Genomic DNA, 24,698 nt, shown 5'->3' on the forward strand with positions numbered 1-24,698 from the left:
TAACACCTACCTTAGAATTCCCGTGAAAGGTTTTTGTGGTCAAGGAATTTTCTTCACTAAATTATTTAAATCCCTTTCTCCAATAGCCAGGTGTATTAAAAGTGCCAATTTGCAAGATCTGATTTGATTTTACTTATGCATGATATTCCTTACTTGTTATTTAATATCTTTTATTATTTGTTAGATATTGCCATTTATTTTGTTGTATTTGGTGAATGGCTGATGTTGACCATTATATTGATTGTATTTCATCTCACTGCCATTTCTGTCATTCATTCTCATAATCATTTGTTCTGTTTTGTTTTTTATTTGTGCTAAACTGTAATTGGCTTTGTGCTGTTGTTTTGCACATTAATATTCGAAATAAATAAATAAATAAATAAATTATTATTATTATTATTATTATTATTATTATTATTACTACTACTACTACTATTACCAACCTTCCATGTTTGAGACTTGCCTGCGCTTTACAGATGACTTTTGAAACATGTTATTATGTCAACTGCTTTTTGCCCATCTCTGAATTACATATTTAAGTAAGACATTATGTGCATGATCAAACTCAATGCTAGATGCTTTTTTATCGAAGGTCTTACAAATAACTACCAATACATTTAAAATTTGTGTGGAACTGATTCACTACGATGGTGGTCAAGCTGCTCTTCAACCTATTGGCAATTCACAGTCATCCACTCATGGAATTGCAGAACCTTGGGTCATAACTGCTTAAATGGAACCAAGCTTGGCCCGTCATTATTGAGATGGATTAACATCACTGTCATGAACAGACTGAAGCATCAACTCACAAAAATTCATTAGAGTGGCTGGATCCCTGCTGTAATCAATGAACCACTGTCACACTATAAGGATAAAAGGGCAGCATTTTCAGTCCTCTTAACACTGATCTTTGTCACACGTGGCATTCTCGTGCTAATCAGCGTGAAGATTTCCTGGGACTTAACTGTACTCTTGCCTCAATATCTGCAAGTTTCTCAGATGTGATTCTTGCATCCAGAAAGGTGGACATCACTGTCAACATACGTGCATTTCAAAAGTCACGCATATTTTCTGCTATAGCTTACTCGAAATATTTTTTTAAAAATGCTCAGACACGTCAAACAGTACATTTTAAAAGATGCTTTTTCACAAAAACAAACCATTCTTGATATCATTGTCGTGCAAGTTGTGACGTCATCAGAAACATTTTTAAATGTCACCCTGTATTTTTCTGCATACCATCTGAAAGATTTTATTATTCTCCATGGTTACACAAGCCATCAATTGTTTCATACAACAAATGTTGCTATGGTAACAAAATAAGTAGTTGGATTTCCTGGTGTTATGGAAGCAGTTTATTCATAGAAATTAACAGAACATAACCATGTTATTAAGTGAAAGTGAGAGAATTGAGATTTTAATGATGATTGGATATGGTGACAGGACATACACAAGATGAAGTGTGTGCACTTTTCAATTAAACACATCCAGATCGACCTTCTATTTATTAATCTACTGTGGAAACAAATTCAATAAAAATGGACATGTGAAATATGTCCAAAGATCTGGTAGACCATTATCAACTATTGAAGAATTGGAGCTAGACATTTTGATTACAGTGAAAGGTAATCCATATTCTTCACTTACTGAATTACAATTTACATTTGATGTATCGAAATCAACCATATGGAGACTGCTGCGTCGTAATAAATATCATCCTTATAAAGTGCAGCTCCTGCAGGAGCTAACGGAAGACGACAGAAACAGATGACTGCATTCTGTGAGCCAATGTCCAACCTCTGCAATAGAGACTTCAATTTCGTATCACGCTTCCTTTTCTCTCATGAATCTACATTTTGTTGAATGGAGTAGCAGTAGCAGTAGCAGTAGCAGTAGCAGTAGCAGTAGCAGTAGCAGTAGTAGTAGTAGTAGTAAGGTCCTTTCACTCCTCCGGGAAGCATAGGACCCTTGTGAAAACACGCCATCTTACTCTATTTTTAGCCATAGCTTTGACTTCATTCCAACGTCATCCAAGTTGTTCTGCTTCTCTTCTAACAGTGTTACTCCAGGTGACTCTAGGCCTATCAACTTTCCTGTTTGCCCCATATGGATTCCATTCAAAAGCTGTCCTAGCGATATTACCCTATTCTCTCCGCAACACATGCCCAATCCATCTCCACTTCCTATACTTGATCTCTTTCCATATTTCTTGCTGATCAGTAATTTTAAGGAGATTTTTATTTGAGATGGTCTTAGGCCACCGTATTCCCATTATGATCCTCAGACATCTATTCATGAATACTTGTAATTTCTTCTTAATTGTATGTTTCTTTCCAAGTTTCACATCCATATAGCAGAATAGATTTTACATTCGTATTAAAAATCCTTATTTTGATTCTTGAAGAGATTTCTTTGGATTTCCAGAAATTTGCTAGTTGTGAGAAGGCAGCTTTTGCTTTCCTAATTCTTGCATTTACATCTTCATCAGAACCTCCTTGTTTAGAAATTATACTTCCTAAGAAAGTAAATTCATTTACCTCCTCTATTTCTTTACTCTGAATCACAAGTTTAGTATCTGTTCTGTTATTGATTTCCATTTCCTTAGTTTTGGATTTGTTTGTCTTGAAGACCCGCTTCAGATGACACTCTATTTAGATGTTGCAATTTGCCGTATGGGCCAGTAAGCAAACATCATCTGCATATTCTACACTCTCCAATCACTCTCCCAGCCCCCATTGAATTCCTCTCTTGAGATTGAATGGAGAAGTGAATAGACAAAATTCCAGGTACTGGACAGAAACCAACTCATGTTGGATGGTAGAAACTGACATGCAATTTCTCTAGAAGGTAAATGTATGGGCAGGGATTCTAGAATGCAGAGTTGCAGGCCCCTACTTTTTTGATGATACACTTAATGGGAACTGGTATTTAGAATTTTTGCGTGAAGAGTTAATAACAGTCCTTGCCATTCTTCACCCAAACCTCCAGAATCCAGAATTACCGTACCTAATGATTCCATCTGGTATCAGCAAGATGAGGCTTCTCCTCATTATGCTGCTCCTGTATGACAATATCTGAATTGTGTTTCCTAACAGAAGGGTTGGAAGAGGATTTGTAGAGTGGCCTGCAAGATCACCGGATCTTTCCCTCTTGATTACTTTCTAGGAGGTTATTCGAAATGTAAGATATTTGCTACGAAGCCTGCTGATATTGATGAGTTGAAAAGAAGAATACGAATGGAATGTAGAGAAATACCACTAACAGTCACTGAAAATGTTAAATAGGAATTTGTTCTATGTCTTTAACATTGCCAGACCATAAATGGGAAACATTTTGAACATTTAATTAACTGAACATTTGCTTCTGTAATACATTTATTTTGACTATTTATTTTGTTACCATAGCAACGTATGTTGTATAAAACAAATGATAGCTTGTGTAACCATGGAGAATAATAAAATCTTTCATATGGTATACAGAAAAATACTGGTGCCATTTAAAAATGTTGTTGTTGTTTTCTAATGCCAGCTATTTGACAATAAAGTCATTTGACCTCTTGCACTCCAATATTTTTCAAAGATATTATCATGACCAGCCAATGAAGCACAGATTTTGAGGTGTTCCGAATCCATTTCTTGGTTTGAGTTGCACAATGTTTGATGATGTCACAACAACGATATCAAGAATATTTTTTTTTTTTTTTGTGAAAAAATGTCTTTTAAAATATACTGTTTCACATCTCCGAGCATTTTTCGAAAAACATTTCCATTTAGCTGTAGAAGAAAATATGGGTGACTTTTGAAACGCACTGTATGGTTTGATAAAATGTAAGATCAACTCAACATTTTCTTATTACCTCTTACCAATGCATTATTTGTAAGGGATTATAGGCCTAAATGATTCACCACCAATTCGTTTTCCTCCTGTGCAAGAGAGGTTGCATCTCCCCACAAAACGTACTTGTTACGAATGTTTATAATGCCAGTAAGTAGGCCTAGTATATGCCACACACTGTACTTAACAGGCGCAATGTCTATTGTTGCACAGTGGGATGCAAAGTATCTGCACTTGCACTTTAAGGCAACTATTGGCTTATAAAATTTAGTACTGTGAGGTACGTGGACCTCAATGTTGCCACTTCCGAAATATGTTAAATAATGTGCCAACATATCTCTCAAATACATTGTGTCTGCTGAAGAATTAAAATAAAATAAGTATGATGTTTTTACTGGAGAGTCTGCAGAAAGTAAATATTACAATGTGTTCTAAGTTGTAACAAGATTGTAATCAATTTCTTGCTAACTAAAAATTAGTACCTACATGAAGAAAATAGAGATAAATATATAATAAACTAAATAACATACCACATTTCTTTATTCTTTTCCCGATTTTCTCCCAGATGCTGTCTCTTCTCTGTTCATCTGAATAGTATGGGTGTCGTAAATTATACAGTTCTTCATATTCTTGCACAATTGTTATAAGCTAGGTATCATCATTCATGGTCCTTCAAAACAGAGAAAGATGTTGTATGAGGATGAGGGTCATTATTTGGAATTCAGAATGACGTAATCAGTATCGCAAAGTATCCTTCTCATGGAATCTGTCCAGTTCGTACATTGCAGATAGGTGAACACAGTCTTACGCAAAACAATATAAAGAATACTATATGATCTGTGCGTTAAATGTGATGCTGATAAGTGAACAACAATTAGCATGACCAGCTATTTTTTAAATATTAATTGGCTTTGAAAACAAATGGCTGCCTTTCCTTCCAAAGATTTTTTTTCTTTGGTTTACAAAGACTATAGAACCCTGCAGTGGCTCAGTGGTCTAGAGCAGTCATTTCCAACTCGTGTGTCACGCAATCCCATGGTGTGTGTCGAAAAATATTATTATTTAAAAATAAATTTTATGCTATCCAGAAAGTCTCTATACAACACATTATTTGTCATGATGCCTTTAATAGAGTCAATTTTATTTTGACACAAACTATACCAGTGAACACCTGCAACAATGCTAAGTTTAATTTTTCTGCCTGAGGATAATTTTAATGATGCTGAACACCTGCAACAATGTTTACTTTACTCTTCTCACTTCGTAATAAACAGAGTGTTTAGACTTGTTGGGATATACTGATCAGTTCCAACCTATACATGGCATACGTGGGTAGTAGTGCAACTAATTTACCAAAGTGCTTCCTTCAGGATTAAGAAAAAGTGCTGCTCTTCGTAAATACAGTGATGAATACTTGCAATGATGCACCTAGGGTAACGCCCTTCGTGGTAGCTGAAAGAACTACTACAAGCTTCAGTGTGTTGCCCAGTAGTGGGGATGCTTGGGTGAATGACAAGTTAAGTGCCCACCACTAGTGAAAAAAAAAAACTTGCAATATGATTTTACATGGCATGGATAGGAACATAAATAAAATCCCGAGTGCCTCATATATGGAAGTATTTTGTCAAATTAGTTGATGGTGACAAATAAACCTAAAAAAGTAATTATTCTCATACAGCTTCGAAAACAAAGAAAATATTCTGAACGTCAAGTCGCAAAATAGATCAACTGGTGCATTAATAAAACGCATTTCAGTTTCTGGAAAGATGCTGCATGCTTCATTGCAGTAACTGAGTTAATAGTCCAACAGACAAAATGTCATAATAGAGACAAGGCACCAATATTAGCAGCTTTAAAAAAAGTAAAGAAAAATGTGAAAACAATGTTTTGTGATGCTGCAGAAGAAGAAATATCCAAAATTTTGTTATTGGATAACACTGCCAGCCACAGACTAAAAGAAATGTCTCATGAAATTGAAATGGATGTGAATAGTAAATTGGTGGGGGATATTTTGTTTGCTCTACAGTTGGAAAATAATGACGCAAGTGGTAAATGCCAATTAAAAAAGCAATTATTAAATGAATACAAAATAGCAAGCCACTGTCTCTGTGTGATAACCTGTCCCTTTGTTGAACATAACATCTCCTTGGAAAATTGCATCTCTTTTTGCAATGACGGAGCAGCAGCATTAAAGGGGAAAAAAAAAAAATAATCCCTGAAGAAGGTAATAACAGAACACCTAAATGTGTTACAAATTTCAATAATTAAATACTTCCCTACCTTGTCCATTTCAGAGTAAGAATGGGTGATTTCTCCTTTTAGTACATCTAGTGAGAATATACAGAATGCCTCTAGCCTCTAACACAACTGTAATAAATGAGAAAAATGAGTAAGATTAGTTAAATTTGTCATGCGATTTTATCAGGAAAACAAAATTTCTAGCTATTTCAGTAGGCTTGCAATCCTTTTGGATTTATGTGCTATGTCAGTAAACCACAATCGCAAATAAACATTTTGTTGCCATATTCAATATCATCCTTTTGTGTGAATCAGCATTCTCTAGAATGAAAATAGTAAATCTAAACAGAGGAACAGACCAATGATACTTTATTTGCATGTTAGTCTGTCAACCATAAGGTTACGTGTTTACCAACTCTGTGGAACACACTAAGTGCAGACTTTGCATTAATTTTATTAGGTGAGTTTAAAAAAAAATGTCACAAAAATCTTTTATCGAACATCCAGTTTAGTTAGGTCGGGATTATAGGTGCTTCCTTTGATGTCACTCAACATGCTGCTTGTACGTAAAAGAATGCACCTACTTGCATGTTAAGATCGGCCAATCTACACTAGTTGTCAATACTGCATATTAGTCCATATTGCCATTGTAATTATGATTTATATTATTATTAGGAATCGTATTTTTTCATTAAATAAAATGCGTGATTTCAATGTTAAGAACCATCACTATTTCAGTGGGTATTTCATGAAATAATTCGTCAATTAATTGTATTATGTTATGTTTAATATAAAACTTTTTGTTACGTTTTTTTTTCTTTTTTTTTCTTACACATACCACATGTTAGCATCACCAAATTATAAACTTAGCATGGTCTCTATATCGTCCGCACAAAGACTTCTGGGACAGTTAGTGAATATTTTCGTGTAGCAGAAAAGCTCTCTCACTGTCCACATTAGATGCAGAGAATGACTGTGCCTGCAAACAATTCACACCAAATTCCCTGTGGTCCTCTACTAGTCCCTCAAATACCTCTCAGCATCAAAAAAAAAAAATATATATATATATATATATGTCACAGCAACAGTGGTTGCCTTCTCGTACCTCCAGGTTCCACGCCAGTCTATCTTCCCAATCTCCTTGTCCAAGATTTCTATACATAGCCTCCATGATTCTTTGCTTCACCCGTTGCTTAACATACTGCAGTAAAGACTGAAGAATATTGTAGCCTTATGTTACATACAACATTCTTCAATCTTTGCTGCAGTCGACCACAGAAATATTTTTTCATAGTCATAGAGATAGTAAAAGTGAGTGTACATAATATCCATTGACAAAATACAGAAAAACTGGCGTTACCATGCAATTGGCAAATTAACTGATACAAAAGTCACAAATTCAATAAAATGTTCCTGCATATTTCGTGGATTTTGCGATAGAGAGGGTATATTTCGTAGTTATTGACATAATTTGCACGATAATCCAAATTTCGCGTTATTTCCCGAGTTTGTTTCACTTCAATATGGTATTTCTAGTATCTACAAATGTGGAGAATTTCGAGTATATAGCTATTACCAAAAAATACAGTCAACAACAACAACAATAATAATACTAATACTAATAATAATAATAATAATAATAATAATAATAATAATAATAATAATAATAATAATATTATTATTATTATTATCATCATCATCGCCATCACCATAATTATTATTTTTATTATTATCATCATTACAACTATTATTATTGTGTTCTTAATATTATAAAAGAGCAAATGCTGGGTAATTTTCGGTACTGGACCCTAGACCCATTTTGCTGGTATTATCACCTTCATTTAACAGATGCTACATAACCATTGCAGTTGATGAAGCATCGTAAAATACACCAATTACAAAAAAAAAAAAAAAAAACAAAAAAACAAATAAGTGTGTCACGATATTGTGGGTGACCAGTAAAGTGTATCGTCAGTAAATAAAATGTTGGGAACCAGACCATCATGCAGGCAGCCCAGGTTCGCAGACAGATAAGATTATAGTTTGAGTTTTTCTCAAGGTTTGTATTATTTTGACCTTAAGACCACGCTTTAGAAAAAAATGTTCCAAACAAAATTTGCCTGATTTGTTCAGGAGAACTAGAATATAAAGAATCTAATCATTCCATTCAAAATATCAAAGTTGCACAACATGCCCCATGAATGCAGCCCAACAGAATGCAGTCATGATGTAATTTGAAAAGCCCCCTTCTCTAACAAGATTTGAAAAAAAATTAGCATGTAAAGTAAGTTAGAGCTCACTTAGATTTTAGGCATATGTAACATTCAAAATACTTTCTTTAAAAGGATGTTATAAGAGGACCTTAAGTAAATAAATAGAAATATTTATCTTATTACTGACTTACAGGAGAATGTTGCATAACAAAAGTTGCTTTAAAAATGTTCCCGACAAGTTTTATCTTATGCAAAATTTTGATGGGACTGTTATTTACGACATACACGAGTTTTAAAATAACAATGCGTTTTATGCCAGTGCTGTTTCAATGAGACATGTAATAAATTAAAAACAAATGACTCTACATTTATTTAAGGCAGTCTTGCATAACAAGTGGAAGATATTCATTTAGCACCCTTTTCATATGGATATAATTGTAGGTAATAAGATTTAATAAGATTTCTTAAATCTGCTTTGGAATGGACAAGACATCCCAGAAAAACTGGACTAAATCAATGATAATTCCCATTCACGAAAAAGGGGATCAAAACTAAAGGAAAATTATAGAGGAATAAGTCTTTTGAACTCTGGATGCAAAATATATACAATTAATATTCTCAAGAACAAATTATATGAGCATTATGAAATTATCACAGGAGAAGAACAAAATGGTTTTCGTAAAGGCAGGTCTTGCTGTGATGCTTATTTTTCATTGAAATTGCTAATTGAAAAACACAGAGAATTCAACTTAGGACACATTTTGCTTTTATTGATTTTAAAATACCTTTTGATAGAGTCAATCGAAATAAATTATTTCAGGTGCTAGCAGATAATCATGTCCCCCAACAGCTTTTAATTAACATGCATAACATTTACAAAACAACTTTGATAGCAGTTAGAACCAACAACAGACTTTCAGATTGCCAACAAATTCATAGCAGAGTAAGGCAAGGCTATGGCCTACCTCCATTACTTTTCATCATATATATGAACAAAATCATTAAAGGCACAGGAAACAGATGCGTCATGGTTCAATTTCTATCAGTCGAAATTTACAGTTTGACAGTCTACTCTTTGCTGATGATTTAGCCCTAGTTGCATGCAATAAGATGATCTTCAATATTCAGTGCATAATCTAAATATGATCAGAGCAAAATACGACATGGAAATCAATATTGAAAAAACAAAAGTCATGGCATTTCATGGGGAAACATCCGGTTACAAGCAAAATTTGCTTAAACAACAAATTAACAGAAAGAGTAAATGAGTTTATGTATCTTGGCTATAATTTAACATTTTTGGTGAAACAGATATACCTTCTAAAATTTGCAATTACAATAAAACAATGGGAATAATTAACAAAATTATGAAACCTTCTCTAGTACAGCAATACACAAGAATACGTATGTATAAAACCTTAGCTAGACCTGTACTATGTTACGGAAGTGAAGCATGGACAATGAGGAGTACGGATATCAGCAGAATAACGGCCTGTGAAATGAAATTTATGAGAGCAACACTAGGATATAATAGCTTGGACCACAAAAGAACTGAGGATATCATGCAAGAACTTAAATTACTATCAGTCTCACAGTTTATAAACAAGTACCAGCTACAGTGGAAAAACTATGTCCAACAAATGAATCGGAATAGACTTCCAAAAACCCTGCTTCAATACCATGCCCAAGGGAAGATATCTTTAGGCTGTCCAAAAAAAAAAAAAAGGTGGACCGAGAATAACTCACTAAGATATAAGAGGTCTTGGGTCTTATACTTGTTCGGATGATGATAATGATCGTCGTCGTCATCGTCATCGTCATCGTCATCGTCATCGTCATCGTCATCATCATCATCATCATCATCATCATCATCGTAGGTATTCTATGATATGCATGTAAATGTTTATCTATACCAGGACGAATAGAAGAAATAGTGTACGCACTCTGTGAGTTTACACGGATCCGCCGCAATGCGGCGCTGTTACTGCTATGTGCCAGCTAAGCGCGGACTCGGAAGGAATTCACAGTACATGTTACGCTGAATGTAGTCCTTTTTAAAAGCAAATTTATTCCATTTAACCTGGCTATTCGTAACTTAAGAAATACCTTTATACTCTCTTATTCATAATTAATAGTCTTCTATCAGGTATTAATATTATGAACGTTCGTAACAGAAAATACAATGGGATCTGAAACGTTGTGAAAGCAATTATACGTTCAGTATTTAAATAATCTTTTCGTAACAAGTTGCGAATTCAGGAACAGAAAAACCTATGAAATGCTAGTAAATAAAGAGTTGAATGATATTTTACGTGCCTATAAATTAATTAAATTACTCACCATGATTAGTTGCCTGCTACCTTTGAGAGTTTGCGAGATGACTTGACGGATTTACGAGCTTGTAAAAATCTTCGGATTTACTTTGTCCTGAAGAAGAATCGGCACTTTAAATAGTGATAGACTAATTTCGGAATAATATCGATGATGTGTTCTCTGCAACAACCTGCTCCCGAAGACTGGATCGAAAGAGCGTCAAGATAGAGCTCATCCCACATTGCACTTGCTGAGCTAATCTTTTCTTTAATTTTCAATTCTGTTTGAATAAGTACGTCATACACAGCTTAGGAGGGATGGTTTAAAAAACTGACGTTCCTACCTGATCGGTAGTCTCTGATTTGGGTGAGAGCTGCACAATGAGACCTATTACATTCCTGTCGAAGGGCACAGAGTGTACACGCAATAAACTTAGAGGAATGATTTACTACATTACCGGTCACATAATACACTAAACATGTCAATCAACGCAGCAGGAGTGGTATTCACCAACTCGGGCACAACACTTTCCCAGTATTGACCATGTATTTTTTCAAGAAAAACATTTTTTTCTTTTATACAGGTTTCTACAGACTTCCTAACTGTCTTGTTGAGTAATTCCACATTTTGCGCTAATGTTCCCATTTGGTTCACAAACGATGTGAGTAGTTCATCATCACTTTTCATTTCAGAGTTTCCAGCAATGTTAAGAAGGATCTGCTTCGTAGTAAATGCATATGGAGGAAATCTATCGTCGAAGGATGGTCATCTGAACTGAGTGAAGACAAAATTCCGAAGTGATGTTCCAAGGGGTCTTGGGCGAGTTTCCCTGTTAGGATATATTTGTATCCTTTGCTCCGGAGCCATTTGCTCATTTCTAAGGTACTCTGCAAGGTTACTACTAAACATTGTTGTAGCAGACGCAAATGTGTTGATTGTAGTTGTGAGACACTGAAGAAACTCAATAAGGAATTAGTGATCAGAAGAGTCTTCATAAAGAGCCTTAGCAGAAATGTGTGAATTTAATGCGGCGGCAATACAGTTTAAATGCCTTGTAAATTCTTCAGTGCCCTCACTGCCTTCGAACTCGATGACCCTAATTCTCGATCAAATTTGAGGTCTTTGGCAACCTGTTGCTAAGGAGTTGGAACGCGAGTCTGGTGGCATCCATTCTCTTAAAGGACGAGAGATATAAATGAGCTGTTGTCAAACTTGGGACAAACCCTACACATTTGCACATCCAGATAAGTCTTCCTTAAAAACTCTTCTATAAAAACTAAAATTGATATTTTTCTCCTTGCAAGAGAGTTCGATTTTATCAACAGTAATCTCACTAGACGTTTTGATTTATCTAGAGAAAATCAAAACTCGAGTAGGATTTAATTGACTATTACACGATTAGAAGAAAGTATATAAAGATTAGAAGTAACGGAGTACTCCAATACAATAAAATATTAATTGACTTACGAAAATACAACTGTCTTCAAATGTATTATTGTACCATCTCAACATTACAAATATTACGCTAGATGCATGCTAGATGGCAGTAGTGAGCAATGCCTTCTCGTCGAGAAGTTCTCGATCTATTATACACGATGGCAATGTTACTAGTCAAGAGGGCTTTGTTGATTCAGTTTCATTTTTATTAAAATGCAACATTCCACTTCAATTATCCGAATCCCAGTAATCAACTTCACTTGACAGATGATTTTCAATAAATCTTAATATTAAACAATCTCTGATACGTGACTATCCATAATATCATATAGCAGAAGCTATAACATAACCTAACTAATATACACAAGTGTTAGAAAAGTTTTAATTAACGACGATGACATAAAAAATAAACATGAATAATTTTAAAAGGAATAATTACTGAATGTACAATTTTCAAATTTGAATGTGGTTGGTGGTTCAATTGATGTTATATTGGATGTGTGCGTAATAGAAGTGGAACTCGTTGATTTAGATCTACATGGTGTATTCAACTTATTCAGAATTTCCGAATGAATAATTTTAAAAGGAATAATTATTGAATGTACAATTTTCAAATTTGAAATGTGGTTGGTGGTTCAATTGATGTTATATTGGACGTGTGCGTAATAGAAGTGGAACTCGTTGATTTAGGCCTACATGGTGTATTCAACTTATTCAGGATTTCCGAATGGTGCTCTTCATTTATTTGTAAATCGGATTTCAGAAGATGCATAGCTATGACCAGTGATTTTTATTAATTCTTGTTCTTGAATGCCAATGCAAGTCATATTTGAAACTGCTGTGCATCGACTGGAGTGGTTTGTCATTTTATATATATATATATATATATATATATTTCTTTTTTTTGACGTCCAGACCAGCGCAGTTTCAAATTTTGGCAAACAAAGAAACAAATGCTAGGGACGCGATAAAATTAAACAAATGCTAGGGACGCAATAAAATTAAACAAATGCTAGGGACACGATAAAATTGTGCGATAAGCAGCCATGATTGGTTGAAATACGTCCTTTGGTACCGTTTTATTGGTCAAAAGTAGTATGACGTAGTAAGAGTGTAATAGTCATGGAAATAATTTCTTATGCATTTCAGTAGGTGCAAAAAATCTGAGAATTCCCCTATCTTTCTTTTTGTCGTCGAACGGATTATGAATATAGTATTATGCTGGAAATGTTCTCCATTGTTTTCTAAGACTTCCAGGCCTTTCTATTTGTTTGACTGCCATCACAAGTGAAACCGACTACTCTCGTCCCAACTGCTTCTAATTGTAGTATAACTTGTATAAGAATTTTAGCGAGAATATCACCTGGAGTAGCGTTTCTGCTAGCGTAAATAGCAATTGGTTGAATCCAATCTTGCATAAATACTAATGCATGATTTGCTAATTGTTTCTTTTGAACATCAGATCTCCGAAATCACCAATACTCCACTTTAAGGGAATAATTATTAAATTGAATTTCTTCTCTGAATTTGACCTCATCGAATATTACCACTCCGCAACGTTTATTTTCATATATTTCATCATATCGGTAAATTAGGGAAAATGTGAGGAACAACTCTTGGTTGTAATTTTCAATGCACTCGCGGTATATCTGTCTTATGACGTTCTATATTAAAACAGTCTGATTGGTTATTTACCGAAAGCTGCCTATCTTTCCGCGGAATCGCTCTGGCCCACTTTCCAAACTCGTCTTTTTCTTTGGAAGATGAAAAGATATGTTTTGTTACACTATTTCTACTGTATTCCGATCTACAACCCGGAACAAAACAGTACGGCATTTTTGTAACTATTTTGTAAACCACCACACAATATTCTTTTGTCACTGGTTAATTCAAAGCACAACAAATTGAAGACATCTGCATAACTCTCAACAACAAAGCACATTAACAACTCCTAGCAACTTTCATCATTAAACGCGCGAGAAATATATTTTCGAGGTATCTGACTTCAGACAACAGATGGCTCCTAGCGATCGAAGCGCCACTAGTTATCAGGTCCGCCACCGACAATGGGAAAGCATAGAAGTGCGTACACTATTTCTTCTATTCGTCCTGTCTATACTAATACTCTAAAACTGTATATAAAGGGAGAGTGTCTATGTGTTTGTATGAGTTAATCTCATAAACTACTTAACCGAATTGGATAATTCTTTCAGCACTTAGAAGTGCAGTTCCTCTAGATGGACATAAGCTATATGTCATTATACGATGAAAGAGTAATGGAAAGGAAAAAAAATAATATAAAAAATAAAATATAAAATAATATATATGTCATTAGTTCATTATGGTAACCCCTGAGTGAATCAACAACTGAGCACAAATGCACCACAACGAATGAGAAATTGGAAACTTATCTCGAATGCATACACCATAATCTTGTAATTCTCGGGTAGGTGGGAGGAGGGGAGGGCGAAAAGAACGTCACACTTAACGGGACTGACCACGTCCGGTTACTATACAAAACAAGTGTTTGGGGGATGGAAGTGGAAAACAGATGTAACATTGCTGTGAGGACATTGACACTTAAATTTGTGGCTATGTTATAGGGGATCAACAAAATATTGCAGGGATAAACAAAACATTGGCTGTTTTTTTTTTGTTACTGTATTAATTTTGCACAAATTCATGGGCTCGACATGGACATCTTCACGAATCAGAACACACTGTAATCTTCATGGTTACAGTGGTGTTGATGAGAATGATGGAATTAATGACCAGTGAGATGACACCGAGTATTGCCATGAAATATTTAAATACACGTCAATTACATCACATATTCATTATATGAGGTCTCGCCACCCTCACTGAATATTAACATGACTACTATGAAGTAGTCAATGTGTATTATCACCATTAAATCGAGAAAAATTCATTCCGGCACCAGAAATCGAACCCAGGCAATAATACACATTGACTACTTCATGGTAGTCATGTTAACATTCAATGAGGATGGCGAGACCTCATATAATGAATATGTGATGTATTAAATGTTAACAGTTATCACAAACTGTTGTTGAATATGGCCATAAAAGTCATTTAAATATGTGCTCCTGCATACATGACTTACATAGGTTTAAATGCAGGTAGTAGGCCGTAAAACATTACAATTAGAGGAGTTCGACCGGCACCGTGGATCGTGTCCTGGCATAGCTCAGTTGGGAAGAGCCCTCAGCGCGCAGAGCTGAGAGGTCCCGGGTTCGATTCCCGGTGCCGGAACGAATTTTTCTCGATTTAATGGTGATAACACATCAATTAATATAAAAATTTCAATTTCGGACACATGACTTCGCAAATTTTCATTCCTTCACTTCATTCAGACAGAAGAAAATATTGAATAAAATGCACACATTTTGTCTGATTGGTTTCTTCTGAAGTTTTCCCCAGCCATGGGGCAGATGCCGGGTGGTCTATGGCGAGTCCTCAGCCTCACCTCACTTCATCCTCATTTGGTCTGATTACCTGATTGGGTTTTTTCCGAGGTTTTCCCCAACCATAAGGCAAACGTCAGGTAATCTGTGACGAATCCTCAGCCTGATCTCACTACATCTTGCCAAAAAATTGTAATCTTGTAAAATTTTGACTTGTTCCATATCTTAAAGCTTCAATGCTAATGTAAGATCTATGGCATATAATAAATGAAATGAAAGAGAAAAAAATTCACTTCGATGCTTACATCATTACTAATCAAAGAAAATGATTTCTGGTTCTACACTTAAAAATGAAACCATTGTTTTGCAGTCTTTGAAATGGTTAATCAGGTCGCAGTTTAAACAATAAAAAATTCAACTCACTGCCTAGTAGTGGCCTATGACATCAGTTCATTAGCTCGATACAGAGTTGCTGAGTCCAGTCCTTTTAATTTCATTAACATCACGCTATTACTCAGAACCTCAACAATACACAATCCATAATCAAACATATCAAAGTCATGTCGCAAGAATATTATAAATTAACAAGAGTATATAATAATTTGGAATGAACAACAGCCATTTCTTATGACACTGTGTTCCTGAAATTCATGAACTGGAATGGTCTGTTCCAGTCCAATTTGGGCGCTGCACAAATTCACATAAATCAGCTCTTAGTGGGTCGTAATGATTTAAAATATTATTTTTCTTGTTAGTGAAGACTATTTTTAAAAGTTATATTATAAAAACAGAATATGTTAATGATTTATAATAGAGCTGGATCCTCAATATTTTCGACACCTCAGTACCCTCAATACTTGGGAGTAATAGAGTGATCAACACTTTTAGAAAAAGGACATACTACTTTTTAGTTTTTAGAGGGTTCTCTTCTTCCTTCCTGCCTTTCTTTCTATGTTTTTTTTTTTTTTTTTTCAGTGAAGGATTAGACTTCCATAATATCAAATTCTAAGGAATCATGATTCATGAGGTACACTTCATGGCAAAATGAATGGGCCAACAAAGGTGCACAGCCAACAAGGAATGGGGCAATTAGCAAACTCATCATTCTCGAGAAAAATTTTATCCCATCTCTTAGCAATTGACAAAGAGACTCCAATCACTCTATCTGTCCTTGATGCAGAATAACCTACACGAACCAGAGCAATGATTTGTTGACAGAATTGTTGTCTGCCATCTTAAAGAGTCATGATGAGACAGGCCGTTTTATTTACAAAGACAAGTGCTGCTTGTAAAAATAGAGGTTTGTTATTTATTAGAGTTTGGACATATAATGTAAGATTTCGCACATAAATCTAGCTTTGCGAGACATATGATGGGTTAAGTATGCAATTTAAAAATTGAAGATTGTTGGAGACTCAAACTTTGAACCAATTCGTTTTGTAGATCTGTGTTGTAAGATCTATGCTACTGAAACTGATAGTACTAGATCGATATAATATATGATTTTCCTGTATATATTCGCTTCGATTAATTTTTTACTTATAAATTTTATTATTATTTCACTTTTCCGAGGCCCAAATGTATCTAGAATCAACCCTCCATTCGATTTTATAACATATTTCAGACTCTTAAACAAAATAAAGCAAATTTAAAAGGTTTAATTATGTGTCACTTGGTGACTTGGTGACTTGCAGCTTTAATAAAACGAGCATGCACAATATTGTGTATGTGGAACATATAAATTGTTGGCAGCTCATTTTTTATGCGAAGTGCATATCCATTTCTGTTCCACATTTCACAGAAATTTCTCTTTTCCACTATTCAAAAATATTTTATAACTGTATATTGTAAAATAATCCTCACACATGGTAAAACAAAAATTGCAATAGCCCCAGTAGTGGGGTTTAGGGAAACAGATATATTGTAAAAGGTTAAGTACTGCCATCAACCACCCAGAATGGTTCTGTCAGTTATGAGACTTATACGTTGTTTAACTAAAACTGGCAAGGACCATGTATCGAGAAATTATAGAACCGTTCTATCTGTAGTTCATGATGAGATTTTAAGTATATTCCTCTCTTAGCAAACAGTTGAATGAAAGATGCAAAATTAACCACTTCAGAGGACATTTACCCACACTTAGTTTATCTTTATGTGTATGTTTTACAGTCTTTTGTAATCATTCTTCTATGCTGCAGGTGATAAGATCTCAGACACAGAATCACAATCAGAAGTAGAAACAATTTTTCAGATAATAATCAAATTCACTGAAGGAAAAATCTTTCCTTTGATAATAAGAATTATGTACTTAGTTTATTCTGCATAAAAAACAAAATAACACGAAAGTCAAATTTTGATTTGGACTAAATCACCATTGCATGCTAGTGAGTTCAAATATTTTTATTGGAGTTATTGAGAAACTGACTTGTAGATAATAATTTTTTTTTTTTTTAACTAATGGCGGGCACTTGACTTCCGTCATTCACCCAAGATAATAAACATAAATAAAACCCATTCAACAATTCAAAAGATATTATTTTAAACAGACAAGACATTCAGATAGAAAGATGGATAGACAACATGTCCAAAACCAATTTTCGTTGTTATGGATGTTTCAAATGTGCATTTTCATGAAAATTTCGAAATCAGTTTTTTGCAACTTACTGTACAATACTTTCTCTTATAATAAGAAAGGAAAATAGTGTATGGAATTTTTATTTCATTGTTTAATAGTGCACTGTAAGGAGGAATCTGGCTGTGTCATGCATGACTCTTGCCTGGCAAACTGATGTCCTGCTAACATTGGGTTTAATAAAAGTGTTGCTCTAATAATGCCAAGCTGCCAATGTTAAACATAACCACTAAATAGATCATTATAACATTACGATCTGTAAAAGAATAATACATAATCTAAGACAGAATCCAATTACTGACCTGGTTTGAAATAACAAGAGATACAAAAAAAATCCTTTGCTAATGCTGAAATATGAAAAACCAGGACTAATATACTGAATATAAATAAGGAATGTAGAATAAATTCTAACCCATATAGGTTTCCATCCAAGAAATCTTGATCTCTTGAGCAGCTGACCTTCAAACCTTGTCGCTGACTTCTGTAGTTGTCTGACTGGTCGAACACACAACACCTGCTGCATTTGTGAATCCCGTGCAAGGTCTACTGCCGTCTGCCCTGATAAATCATACAAACAGATCTGTGCATTTTGCTGTGATAAAAGACTTGAAATGGAGGTCAAAATATTTTCAAATACATGAATTCATTTCAATAATATAAAAAAGTGTCAGATTTTCTTCTTCTTTCATGTATTTTACTGCAACAAAAATGGTGATAAAAATGAGAGCAAAAGCAATAATTCTTTAATGAACTCGTTGGTTGCTTAGCGCAAAACTTCTTGAAAGGAGGTTTAATTAAGAGGACACACAAGCACAAGGTCTCTGAAAAAATCCGAGTTTGATATCAATTGCTATTCTCAAGTTACATGTTTGATTTATCCAGCACAATTGGGAGTAGTGATGTCATGTCTATAACCAGCCTTGCAGCAAGGTGTAGTAAGAGAAACACGTCTCAACAATCAACATCATGTCATATTGTTGCGTTTTCGGTTGTTAAAATTAGTGAGAGAAAGATCCGGACATGAACGAGAGAGAGAGAGAGACCAGGATACGAAAGAGATAAAAATCAGAACACAAAACAGAGAGAGAAAGAGAGACCAGGACATGAGAGAAAGATCAGGACACTAGAGGCAGAGAGCCAAGACACGACAGAGAGAGAATATGACATGATATTGAGAGTGATAAAAACCAGAACATGTCAGAGAGAGAGAAAGACGAGGAAATGTGGAGTGACAATATAATGGACATAATTATGAAGGCTGTGAAAAATGAGGTATCAATGCCATTAGAGAAGGGCCGTTAAGAGCTAATATCCCTAAATGTATTGCACCTGTACCTCGATCTGAATCATTCCAGAAATGAGCCATCTTCAATATCCAGATTCGAGGAGCTTTAAACCATACTGTAAGTAAAACAATAAATATGTTCACAAGAAAACTGGAGAACTGCCAGGACTTAGGCCTCCACTCGTCCAACAGAGAGAAATGCGTGGGAGAAGACCTAATAATTCAGATGGTGGACAGCTATATGGGAACCATCCCCATGTCCTGATAGATATTTTCGGGTAGTTTACCCACACCACACCGTAATCGACATGGAAGCTTCAGAAAACTTCTTCCATGTAGATCTAGTCTCAATGGATTTCGAATGGCGAATCCAACGAGAAATGATTCTTTTGGCCTCTCAGGGAGGAACCATCCATGTCCAGACGCACATCTTGTGGCCACATCCCTTATTGCTACCAAACTTAGAGAAGGTGTCATCCTAGGTGCGCCATGTCTACACAAAAACAAAATGTTGCTTGATTGACAATGCGGGCAGGTCCTTCTGCGGGGAGGACATTCATTCCTCAGTAGCCTGGACCAAGGAACAAAAAAGCCCACGTCCAATGAACCAGTCGCCACATCCTACATCAACCATCACTTCCCAGAAAAATCAACACGATCATTTTATGTCTGATCCAAAAATACGTCCCAGTTTTCAATGAATCCAGAAGACTAACACAGACGAAAAGTACCACACACGTAATCGAGGTCACCAGCAACCAACCCATCTGGGTCCTCACTACCAATACTCTTAACAGTAAGAGTGCCATCATTCAGAAACAGATGGTCACAATGCTTGCAGATAATCGAAACAAGTTAGTCATGATATACAGTGCACAGCATATATGAGGATGATTCGGAAAGTTAGTTCTAGTATTATTTTTTTTTTCAGAAAGGATTTTATTGAGGAAACTTTTATTACATGCGAGTGAATGTGCACCTTTCAATATTTTTCAACATAATTTTCATTTACATATACATTTGTCGTACTGCTTCGAAATTCCCTCTGCATAAAAATCAGCTGCCTGTCATTGTAGCCACCACTGACACTCTCCTTGAGCTTCTCATCCATTTGAAACCGCTGGGATCCAAGCCATTTCTTCATGTTAGTGAACAGGTGGTAGTCACTCAGAGCCATGTCAGAAGTATATGGTGAATGATGAAACACTTCCCACTAGAACTGTCGCAGGAGGGTTTGAGTGCATGTGGTAGTTTAGGGCCCAGCACTGTCGTGGAACAAAACAACCTCAGAACTATCCCAGAACTCAACATGCCAAGTCATTTGTTCTGAATTGCTCTCCTCAGTTTGGTTAGTGTCTGACAATACATGCCAGAGTTTATTGTTGTGCATGCCTTGTTTCATGAAATCCACCAACAATACACCTTTCTTGTTCCATGAGCTTCTTGGTTGAAAATATTTGGAGACATTTTTGTGGTTTCGTAGGGGAGTTGGTCTGACCCCATGCCATTGACTGTCATTTTGTTTCAACATTCACATACTGAACCCACGTCTCATCTCCCTTGACAATCTGTCACCTTCACTCTAGTAGTGCTGAAGGAATGTCAGTGCTGCTCCAATCTTCGTGGTTTTTTGGGCTTCAGACAGAACTTTCGGTACACATCGAGCACAAAACTTGCGATATCCTAACCTTTGTGTCACCACTTTGTAAAAAACAGACTGACTGATTTGCGAAAAATGCTCAGCGCATTCCGAAATTGTGAAATGGTGAGTTTGCTTGACCACATCATCCACTTTTGCAACAAATTCATTGTTCACAACAGACGGTCAACCACTTCGTTTTTCGTCATGGATGTCGTACGTGCATCTCAGAATTCACAACACCAATGTCTAACAATACTGTTACTCATAATATCTGGTACAATGCAGTAATTTTACAGTGAATTGCAGCTGTCGTTAATTGTTTTGCCCAAAGAGAGCCATCTTACTGAACATACCATACCACACACTTGAAAGGAACTTCAATTAATGCACACATTTTAAACGTCTGTCTTGGTGAGAGGAACAGTCGAATGCAACCTCACAATGACACTGCTGGGAGTGTATTGAACCAAGCTACATAGTGGAACAAAGATGACGCTGCTACCGCCACTCCTGTGTGTGACAGACAGGACTGGAACTAACTTTCTGAATCAACCTCGTACAACTTACCGCTATTATAGCCGGTCACAGAACATGTGGGCTATTCCATATGAAATCGATCAGTAAAAAACCTCGCATTTTTTTATACTCTAATTTTTTCCCTACTTACACAAGATGCTGAGGGGAGTGCATTTTCAAAAATATACTATCAAAAGTCAAATGGTTTTCGTATTATTGAGCGACAAATTTAGCGTATTTTATAAAAACAAGCCTCTTTCAGCGCTCAGAACTCTGGAACCATTTACTGCAGAACATTGAACGAGAGCTCATTTTGAAGCTGACATTTGGTAGTTTATGTTAAGAAATAATCTTTATTTTTATTGTACACAGAGAGACAGATAATCAGATTTTACTTGCTTTTAGGCTTTTTGGCCATTTGTAAAAATGTAAAAAAATATTGTGAAAAAATTTTGCATTATTAAGAGGGATTCGGCATTGCTTGCTTAGTGGCTCGGCAATAAGTTTCGAGGGTATTAAATACATTATTTTCACACACCTAGACTTGAACGATGCAGTCCTGCATGCAGTGGTCGAGAGCTTAAGATAAGCGAGTATTGGGCGTCATTTTACTCCTGTGTTTATGAAAACCTGTGATAAAGCTACCACAGCCATGACTGCTAGACGACACATCACGTGTTTATGTCTACTGGCCTTGCTTCCTTCGGCTATCTTCTTTATTTGATATTTTCAATACTTTCTTATCAACGAACCACCAGTAAAAAATATGTGTTTATTTCTACTTTCAATGCGGAATCTAACCATATATTTTAAAAATATTTTTTCGTGGCCAAAGGCATCTTAATGAAGAAAAATCTAAATTTCTTCATTTCCATAAAAAGTAAGAAAATCTGTTTATATGTCAATATAAACTTTAACTTCTCAGCATCAAAATAAACCATGATTATCATCATTGGTGGAAGGATTTCGGGGCCACAACAGTTTAAAGTTGCTAATTTTATGAAAATACGATAAATTTAAATATCATTAATTTAAAGTTCTGATGCCTCAAACTTTGCACAAAGCATTATATCACAGTTGTCTACGGACAGAAAAAGTTTCATTGTATTTAAAAATTGCAAGGTCAATTTTCTCTATATTTCGGTCGATTCGAGATGGAATAGCCCATGTTTTTAATGAGGAGATCAGAATTCCCCTCGCAGGTGGATAATTGGTGGTGAATGGCGGAGAATTAGGCTTATAGTCCCGTACAATTAATGTCCTGGTAAGAAAATATTATGTTGATCTTATCTTTTATCAAAGCATATGTTGAAAATGATGTCCATCTTTCTCAATGCAAGAATGATATTGGAGAAACTTGCAGATATTCAGGCAAGAAGTCCTAGGAAATCTTCACACTAATTAGGACAAGAATATGGCATGTCACAAAGATCAGCATTAAGGACTGAAAATGAATATATATATATTTTTTTGCAGTATTGACTAAATATGAAAAATGGCACCCAGCAGGCTAACTCCTCTGCACATATAGCTGTTATACCATTAGACACATTAAAAAAAGGTGCCTAATGTTCACGTAATTCGTTCCTCAGATTTAAATGTTTATGATTCTTATCTGTAGGGGAATTTAAAACAGGAAGTGTATGTGACCAATCCAGAGTTGGAGAACGAAATCAGGTGACTGCTGAATTAAATTACAAAGAGAGAGTTGCAGAAGGTATTTCAGAATTATTTTCTATACTGATGTAATTCTTGTATCCAGAAAAGTGAACGTAATTTTCAACATAATATCAAGACAAGAAATAGAATGGTACCAGGAACCGTTAATGCATTGTATGATGGTAAGCATTGAGCGACCTGAGATTACTACTGAGAAAATCTGGAGAAAACAGCAGCCCTGTATGCAACAAAGAAAATATGTTAGATACGAATCCTTACAAAAATATCAAACTCATTTGAAAATTTGGTTTCATTTTATTTATTTTTATTTGATTATAAACCACTGTCATTTTCCATATTCATAATGTTTTTTTTAATAAATAAAAAGATTAATTTTCGCGAATTACAAAGAATATTATTTTCCATTAACTTCACTTACCTCGCTATCCTGAACCTCTAAAATGTATTCCTGTATTGATTCCATTTCTTATTCTAACCTATCCTACCCAAATTCCCAGTCTTGCCTTTTCGAGTTGCAACTTGTTTCTATGAATGAGGCTCTGGGGACCAAGCAGTGGCATGCATTCAGGTAGGCTAGATATGTTGCGCCTCCCATGCTATTTTAATATTAATAAATATATTTAAAGGTGTCACTAGCTTTAGAAGTTAATAAATATTCAAATTTCTTTTACATAAAGTAAGATTACTAATTCTTTCAAATCTAGTTTAACTTTGTACTGTCTCGCCACCACTGCAATGGACTCTGTTGTAGTCAGTCAGCTGTTTCTCTGTGTGTCACATCCTAGCCCTGCACGAGCATCTTCTATGTTGTCTCACTGGCTTCTGGCAAATATGTGATTGCTCTTTGTTATGTCGGTCTAGTGCTAGGTAGATGTGCTTTCGGACGTCATTTACACTTCCAAGAGTAATGGTACCTATGCAAAAATTGAAGTGAATAGTGTTTATGGTTGATGCAAAAGTGTTGTATAATGTCTGAAAATAACTGCATAATAGAGAAAATCCTGATTGGTTATCGATCTTCTGAAAAAAGTTGTTGGTTGCCAATCTTTTCAGTGAAAAAAAGCGAAATTGTAGATGCAGGAAGGCCTATGCTACAGCTCCCATATTTGAAATTCAAACATAGCGAAAAGGGGAAGGAATAGTTTCGATATTTTAATATAAATTAATATGAAAAAATTAATTGGCTAACAGGAAACTTTAACCTTAAAAAGTTATATTATTGGTCTTGCCTGTTATTTTGTACTGAACAAAATGTATGGAATTGGGAGGGCTACAATAATTTAAATAACCTCTCCAATGTCAGTATAAAACATGAATGATTGCAGGCTCATTTGCGTTCACTTGACCAGCTGACCAGTATTGAGATTGTTTGTATTGATACCTGAACTTGATCAACAACTGAAAGGAGATGTTGCCTGCCACAATGAAATGGTCAGGAACATCAGAGAAATTCTGCAACATTTCTTCGATACTGCTTGCTTTT

General features: G+C 35.3%; 1 protein-coding gene across 8 annotated transcripts in view; it reads right to left on the reverse strand.

The window, feature by feature from the left end:
- Window positions 1-24,698, reverse strand: part of LOC138705045 (oxysterol-binding protein-related protein 2) — a 692,509-nt gene that overhangs the window by 634,590 nt on the left and 33,221 nt on the right. For 7 of the 8 annotated variants that reach the window (XR_011333553.1, XM_069833613.1, XM_069833610.1 and 4 more), the window contains exon 5: window positions 18,505-18,650. Coding sequence is in view for 7 of the 8 variants with exons in the window: in XM_069833613.1 (XP_069689714.1) it covers window positions 18,505-18,650 (146 nt within the window). In the remaining variant the exon portion in view is untranslated. Of the gene's footprint in view, window positions 1-6,114; window positions 6,203-18,504; window positions 18,651-24,698 lie in introns of those variants that run through there. The other variant, XM_069833616.1, reaches the window with a different exon arrangement.

This window comes from Periplaneta americana, chromosome 8 (genome assembly GCF_040183065.1).
Source record: "Periplaneta americana isolate PAMFEO1 chromosome 8, P.americana_PAMFEO1_priV1, whole genome shotgun sequence".
Classification (NCBI taxonomy): domain Eukaryota; kingdom Metazoa; phylum Arthropoda; class Insecta; order Blattodea; family Blattidae; genus Periplaneta; species Periplaneta americana.